Below are 8,534 nucleotides of genomic sequence, written 5' to 3'. Positions count from 1 at the left end.
TTGAGAGAGAGAGACAGAGAGGGAGAGAGAAAGAAGCTCGCCCCTGCACAGATATGGTGACGCCGCACCACCTCGCACCTGTACAGTGCTTGCATACTTGCCCTGCACCGCACTTTCTACTAATAACGCTAACCAGCACATGTGCATATCCCTAGCACTACGCACGCTCGCTAAGCTCACTAACACCCGTTGATAATGTCACGCGGTCATCTTCTGTAAGCTTCTACACCCAGGCAGAGATGGCAGGGTCGGGCGACGGGGGGAGGAGACGGGGGAGGGGTGGGTTAGACGTGGGTGAACACTATCTGTGTTTAATCCAAGACGCTTGCACTGCACCGACGGTAGATGTCGCGTGCTATGCATAGCTGCTAGGGTTAGGGTTAGGGTTAGGAAAATAAGGCCACGTCTAGCATGGAAGTATGACTGTGGAATGACGGAAGTGTACGAAGTGACTAGTGCTGCCACGTAGCGGCACCCTCCCTCTACGCCCGGGGAAAGTGACTAGTGCTGCCACGTAGCGGCACCCTCCCTCTACGCCCGGGGAAAGTGACACCCGTGAACTTTCCCGTGATTTCATTGCTGCACGTCTGTCACGCTTCGAATGTATAGTCAGACATGTGACATTGCGAAGTCACATGCATGCTGTGACGTCACATGACAGCATGCGTGCTACACAAAGCAGGACAATGAGTATCCGGCCAAAAGCTAAATGCATGTTTATTCGGTCTTCACTGGTCACGCATATTCGCTATTCTGTTTTGTTTATGCAAGGCTACTTGCGCATGGGCATGTGTACTGCAAGAGCCTATTATATATAAATAAATAAAATAATTAATTAATTAATAATTATAATATATATATATTATACAAAGATCATCGCAACATGCTCACACGCGTTATTATATTAAATGGAGGTAAATTTAAGGTACCTATCAATCCATCTAACGAAATAAATATGTACACTACATTTTCCTCGAAGTTGTCCACGTGTATTATATCAAAAATAGCGTATATGATTGTTTGCGATAGTTATTACGTACTAAATCGCTCTCTCTTTTCATCACTGCGGCAGGCGAGTGGATGTATTTTAGATATTTCCGCCGGTGGCTAAAAAAGTTTTTCCATGATCACGCCGCCTGCTCCGTATTCAGCGGGGTAAGTGGCGCCATCTGTCGCGTGGTCTGTCGTAATGACTGTCATATCATAAGATCTGTGTGCACATGTCCAGTAGGCCTACCTGCTAAGAAAATATTATATTGCTAGAATTGTGCATTTAAAGAAGAGAGCAGATATCCTGAAGTAATTTGATATCAAATGGTATATTCCTCTGTATCTTTTCATTCATTACAAAGCGTCAAATCTTCTCATCAAACCGGTCCCACTCAACGCTAGGTAAAATTAATAGAACACATTTCACTGGCGTTGGTTGGCGCTAGTGAGTAAAAATGTCCTCGCCGTGGTTGGATCACGCATAAAAGAAAATCTATGATGCCAAACGCAAAAAAATCTATGCTGTAATTTTGCTGTTATTACACGCATGTAGAGACCGCCGACTCAGCAGTTGTTCGATTTGATGAAGTGTGTATTCCAATGCCTAACTTTATTATTGATAAGGCCACAAATCTTCACAGCCTTCTTAAAACAGCCGATAGATTAGCTCTATCTAGCGATAGATATCTCCTAAAAGAGATTGCGTTTTTTACGTCTTTTACGGTTTTATGCTTATAAGTATATATTTAACATAGAGGGACCATAGTCAGGGGTAGTTTGATATGGAAAATTGGAATGCCATCGCCTCTCTTAAATTATGAGAAGGAGCTCCTCCTCCTTCAGAGAATTCTCAACATCCCGATTCGCCATAAGTCCATAACACCAAGTTAAACTAAATACACTTTTCTTCGCCGTTTGATGGCGCTGTTGTCGCGCATAAGACGTAATGCATATTGCCCCACGTAAAATATACATCTAGAACTCTGGTGAAATTATACGCCTGTAGAGAACACATACTCAGTAGTTGTTTGGCGTGCAAACATGTCTATTCCAATGCCCCACCTTATTCATTATAGAATGCAAATCTTCTCGCCCTCTTTAAAACATGATAGGTTAGAAGCTCAGATGTGCCCGAGGACATGTCTACTTTCTGCTAAAAGAAATAACGATGGGTGGAAAACATACAGCTAACGTAGAGAGTGGGGTTAGTTTGCCTCACTTATCGATCGTAATGCCTCACTTTAATAAGCATATATTACATTCTGATTTCCTGACATACCTTTAACATACTTCCCGATATCTTATAAGGTCGAGGGTCTGTGCGCGCATGCATAGCATTAGATCCTATAATTAGTATGGCTACTTTAATAATTATAGGGCCGTTTGTAGCTTTTTATGAACAGCACCTTGTACTCTCGGTAAATCTATTATGCTGTAAGGGTGGTTTTGTAAGTTTGTGTGTTTGGTAAGTAAGGGCTGTAAGTAATCGTCGCGACATTTTTAATCACCCAACTACTATTTCTAACATCTGCAGACCACACTCACAATGCTTATAGCAGCATAAATTACCACGCCATATATTTATTTTTTCGCGTTCGAAATTTAGCGCTTCTCAATTCACTGTTGATGATGTAAATATGTATATGTACCTCATGTCTTCATTGCTATATTATGCTTACCATTGCTGTTGCAGAACTGCGGCCAGTCTCTATCGTTTGCAGACACGGCTTTCATGCTCTATCAGCAGACGGTGAAAAACCGACGTAAGCGAGGTGGCGCCACTGCTGATTGTTTGAGCTGTAAACCGAAGCTAGAGCGCGCCAGCGTGCACATACAATACCTGGAGGCTGAGCTGAAGCGATTGTGAGCATGGCTGATCATGAGAGTGTCTGCTTTATATTAGAATACTAGTATTTATTTTTAGAATTTCCTTGATTATAGGAATAATGTTATCGAAAGTGGAAAAAAACTATTGATTTTTATATACCCCTGATGTTATATATATAGGGAGTCTTTGGGCATATAAGAGTCACTTGGGCATTGGGATTGGATTAGACACTATAACGTAGCCCTGGACAAGCAGGAACATTGTCAGTAAGGGATACGTTATCCTATCCAACATTTGGTGAGACCCACTCGGGCAGGTTGGCCAATCAACAGATTTGCTTAAGCCCGGAGTATTTGCGATATCAAAATCTTGTCGGTGTTTAAAGTCGGATCAATTATCTGGAAATCCCTGAACATCTTACGGAATTGAGGATCGATAGTATAATGTAAGAGGTACGCCAAACACTGTAAACGTTGCTACCTTCCTATACCCACGCGCAGGCTTTATAAACTGTCATATTATAATCATAACTGCGGTAAATGTATGTCTGATCATATTCATCCTAAAATCGCTCGTTACACTTGTGTGTCAAATTAAATTGAAATCATTAATTATGTACGAATAGTATTTAGTTCGCATTAGCGAATTTTTTTCAATTTAAATGTTTGTAACGTTCATCAGCTAATTTCGGTCCTTGAAGTAGCATAGAAATTCATTTTAATCGCAACAATAACATTGATAAAATTAGAGGTGGTGCCGAGATATTATAGCTAGACTAAAATTACTGCTGTTTGCATAATTAGGACTGGCGTGGAGACAGAGCAGCCTACGACTACCGCAGGGACCGGTCACCTGGTAAGACCGCTAAAGGTGGTACCCTCACCGGAACCCAGTGACCACCCCGACAACCACACCCCTCCGCAGGTGGTGGACGCGTCACCCGCCACCATCCACACCCTTCCACACGTAATGAACGGGACCCCCACCACTCCTACCCCTGCTGGTGAAGGTGGCGGGTCCGCGGGCCCGCCGCAGGCCCCTCCACACGTCTTGAACGGACTGTCACGTCCGAGGATTAATGACGACGACACAAGAGCCACGACGGAGACGCGGCTATAGCCGTTCTGAGAGACCATCGAGGACGCTTCTATACTAACGTGATAATCGTTTGTTCGCCCCTATCTTTTATTCTCTCCCGCGCGCGCTTCCTCTCTCTTTTTTCGCTCTGTCGCGCGCGCTTCCTCTCTCTCTCCCTCTTGTCTCTCGCTCGCTCACTCCTCTCCCTATCTCACTGATGCACTACTCCCCATTCCCTTTCTCGCAACTGCCCCTCATTTCTCTCCCGTCTCGTTCTCTATCTCTCCCCCCCTTCTCTCTCTAACGCAAGCGCTCTCTTAATCTTTCACTCCCATCTCTTCATCTCTCTCACCCATTCTCTCCATTCCCAAATATATCTGCGTATACCTGTATAGACAGAAAGCTGACACAGTAGCGACACACGCGATGATCGCGTGACACGCGTAACGTGCGTGTATCTTCCATATAATATCTACATATAATACGTCAGTGTTGTGACTTTCTAGTCAGCATAAATATAATGGTACACATAAAGGGTTTATGTGCTGTTGATCTGTTTCGCTGCAACAGATGTAACTCTGTAGCAGAACAACAGAATGTAACTGTCACTCTGTAGATTAGACGAAGCAATGCGGCAAAGGCCATGTAGTTATTGCATTTATTCGCAACGCGATTTATACTGTTGCTGTTACTGATGCCATGGCAGGGTAAGCCTACTGGCACACGAAGAATTGTCCGTGAATATAACTTATAACCTTGACACCACCGCACAATCTCACGTCGTGTTGTTGCATGTTATATTTTCGTGTAAAACTTGCAATTGTAGTTTTTTGTAACGCTGTGTTGTTGCTAGTGTAATGTATCGGCATCTACAGTTCATGCGCATGCGCGCCGAGTAACTAAACGCGTCTGCCAAAATAAAACTCTTGCAACTCTCATAAATCACAGCACGTTCCTTATTATGACAACGAAGCCCTTTCACTCCCGACATTTGCCGAACATCCACGCGTTTTGTAAAGTTGTTTTATTACCTATTTCTACTAAAAATCTCGTGGCCTTTTCACTCGGGTATGTTGCTTGAGCTAGGATATTCGTAAAGTTCGGGGAGGGGCGTAATCGGAGTACGAGGTGCAAGTAAAGGGAGTAACTTAATACTCACCGTAAATCATATGACACTTCATAAGAGAACTCATCAAATTAGAGTAACTTTTCATTATTTACAAGAAAACATCATACACTGTTCCAGCATTTAAACACAGACAAATGGATTTACCTGATCTTTATCGATTGTCGCAACAATGGACCGCAGCCCACGAGTGCATGCTTAGCTGTTATTTCCTCAGAACTTCAGAAATGAAATAGGTGAATATACGGGTATTCATTATTGTCATTGAAATACGGTCAACTGTTAGCAAAATTATCATCCGCGTCTTATCGCTAGAACACCAGTTTCCGCTTTTTCGAGTGTCTATACGCAAGAACATGTGCTAATATGACTGGTGTCTTTAATCTAACTCCATCCTTCCACTTTAGTGCTTGCAAGGTAGAATCATCTAATAACTACGATATATTTTAGATATTTATGCAAGTGTCAAAAATATAAGGACATTTAAGTACTTTATCAAGAGCATTCTTTTAAAATCTCAAACTAAAGTATTCACAAATGTTAACGCAGCTTTTCCATAATACATATTAACGTATGGTAATGATTTGGGTATTACTGATGTTGTCTTCGTTTATACGTAACGATAACCAAGCCAGAAAAGACTTGCAGTATTATTAACTAACACAGAAACTTGTTACAACAGAGGAACGACTGAAGAATGGATAATGCGTCTCGTAATGAATACACGCAGACATACACGCAGAAGTACATGAACTTATACAGTTAACAAAATATCTGAACATGACGCCCACCCGTTCATTGTTGGGAGGCGGCCATCATTTGACCTTCACCGCGTCCTACACGGTGTCATTACTCGTATTTGACCTTTTCCAGTAATACAGTTACGTTACTAGTAGGTATTCATAGTCCTTCATGCGTCCTAATCAGTTTTTCCCCACTATTTGCCCTTCTCCTCCACACTCACAACATTGTTACTGGTATTTGACTTTTGCCACACGTTTCATAGTATCAAAACTGATGTATTATTTTCGCGGTGTGCTTTGCAGCATTGTTACTGAGAACATGATCTCTGTCCCACCCTTGGCGGCACTGTTACTGGTGTTTGACCTACGCACGCAGCGCTGTTACTAATATTTGACCCCAGTTTCGCCATTCACGGTTTCGTTACTAGTCGTTGACTGTCGTTGTCCTTCGCGCACTCACACTACGCTCTCTCCGTCGCCTTCCTTGTGACACAGCTCGTCGACTGTCGGCTGCCCATGACTCAGCTCCTCCACGAACGTGGCGCCATCTGCCCCCGCATTACTGATCTTCAGCCGCGTCGTCACGAACTTGACGCCGATCTGTTTGACCTTGACCCTGACCGGTGACCCAGCCAGGTGGCTGTAGACGCCCTGCATGGACTTTATCGGCGGCAGCAGCGACCGCGACGTAGGAAGACTGTGTCGTTTGTGCTTGTCGGCGGCGGCAGGGGGCGTGCCGGCGCCGGTCCGCAACGTGGAGCAGCTGGGAGAACTCTTCAGCGACGTAGTGCTCGTCCTTAGTTCGCCGTTGGGCAGTGTGGGGGCGCCGGCGTCGGAAAATCGGACGGCGTGCGCGCGGGGGGAGAGTCGCGAGGAGGAGGAGGAGATGATGGAGGCGGTCGACATCTCGACGCCCTGGGGTCGGAAGGGTTCCTGCCGCCGCTCCCTGATGCTGAGGTCCTCGCCGATCACCCAGTACGTCTTCATCTCGCCTTTACCCTGGAAAACACAAGGCCGCGTGTAAGTACGAGCCTCTACGCTACGAACACAGTGCCACCTGACGTACGAGCCTTTGACCAGAAAACACACAGCCAAGTAGATTACGAGCCTTTACCCGGAAAACACACAGCCACAACTACTAGCCGTTAACCTATAAACACAGAGACACGTTAACAACGAGCCTTTACCCTATAAACAGACACACGTGAAGTACCAGCATTTACCCTGAAACTACATAGGTACGCGAAGGTACTGAAAATACACGCAGGTAGCTGCATCCCCCTGCAATCACAACTTCTATGCTGTTCTCAACAAAATATTATAAGCTGCCTGCTGATAGGTGCCTTCATGTCTTACTAGAGAGTGCAGATAGGCATCAATAAAACTCTTCTCTATCCGAGGTAATACGACTCGTTGTTGCACGTATAACGCGAGAAGGTGCGCGCAAACGCTAAACCCTAGTTCTTACCTTTATGTTGAGCACACCTCTCAGCTGTGTCAGGTAGCCTCCCAGTTCCAATAGCAGCTCGGCGCACTGCGGGCTGCAGTGTATCTTCATTGCTATAGACAAGTGTAACCTAGGACTAGCTACGATGGTACGGACGGGAACGCCAAATGGTTACGTCACTGTCTCTGGCCACCGGTCAAGTATGGGACGGGACTGATACCTACATAGTACGACTGACCTAGCGGAGGGAGGACAAAAGTGCTTAAACAATAAACAAAGGGACACTAGGGGTACGCCTATCGACCTAAGCCACTGAGGTCACACGCGGACGACGGAGAGATAAATAAAGCGAAGGGAACAGAGTAAAGATATAGAGAGTGTGCTGGACCAGCCGTGCCGACGCTACCCAAGAACCCGCCGCCAAGATGATCGATACGTAAATATGGTTACTTATTTGTTTGATAGTTAGATATTGTGATTACGTATAAGAGAGCGTACGGCGGCTCAGTAATGCGGTGAAGGGATACGTACAGATTGTTACGCATTTGTTTGATAGTTAGATTATTGTGATTACGTATAAGAGGGCGTACGGCGGTTCAGTAATGCGGTGAAGGGATACGTACATACGGTTACTTATTGGTTTGATAGTTAGATTATTGTGATTACGGGTAACGGAGCGTACGGAGGTTCAGCAATGCGGTGAAGGGATACGCACATATGTGCCTTTAGTTGTTTGATAGTTAGATCATTGTGATTGCTCCGCAGTAGTTTATGTAAAGGACGATTGTATAGCCAACGGGGTGTTAAGATTGTATCGTGCGGTGCCAGGAGTAGCAGGTTGAATAAATACTATGTGTGTGTGTACAATATAAATTACTGTGTTGCGTTGTGTATCACTGACTGGTTTTTACATCCTCGAGCGGGTTTATTCCTTCGCAAGGTACTAGAACATAAATGCGATCACGCCGTCGCGCGGGGCTTAATTAAAGGAGCACGCGGTGACACAAGCACAGACATAGCCAGAGATCAGAACAGTCCTACATCACAGGCACACGCGCACATACGTATGTATGCACACACGTACGCCGAGGGAGAAATTAGAACAGTCAAAATCGCGCGTGGCGCTAGTACACGTACACCACGTACACGCACACGCACACGCGCACGCGCACGCGCACACGCACACGCACACGCACACGCACACACACACACAGGCACACACACACACACACACACACACACACACACACACACACACACACACACACACACACACACACACACGACACACACACACACACACAGAGAGACACACACACACTA

General features: G+C 45.1%; 1 protein-coding gene across 1 annotated transcript in view; it reads right to left on the bottom strand.

The window, feature by feature from the left end:
* Positions 1-4,876: 4,876 nt before the first annotated feature.
* LOC106815214 (guanylate cyclase 32E-like) overlaps positions 4,877-8,534 on the bottom strand; it is a 48,312-nt gene continuing 44,654 nt past the window's right edge. The window contains exons 18-19 of the mRNA XM_014819642.1: positions 7,233-7,351; positions 4,877-6,763 (exon numbers count right to left, since the gene is read on the bottom strand). Coding sequence (XP_014675128.1) covers positions 6,221-6,763; positions 7,233-7,351 — 662 coding nt within the window. The 3' untranslated portion in view covers positions 4,877-6,220. The remainder of the gene's footprint in view (positions 6,764-7,232; positions 7,352-8,534) is intronic.

Source organism: Priapulus caudatus, unplaced genomic scaffold (genome assembly GCF_000485595.1).
Source record: "Priapulus caudatus unplaced genomic scaffold, Priapulus_caudatus-5.0.1 Scaffold1066, whole genome shotgun sequence".
Classification (NCBI taxonomy): domain Eukaryota; kingdom Metazoa; phylum Priapulida; class Priapulimorpha; order Priapulimorphida; family Priapulidae; genus Priapulus; species Priapulus caudatus.
Note: the sequence above shows the minus strand (reverse complement) of the source record. Positions and strands in the feature narration are given on the sequence as shown.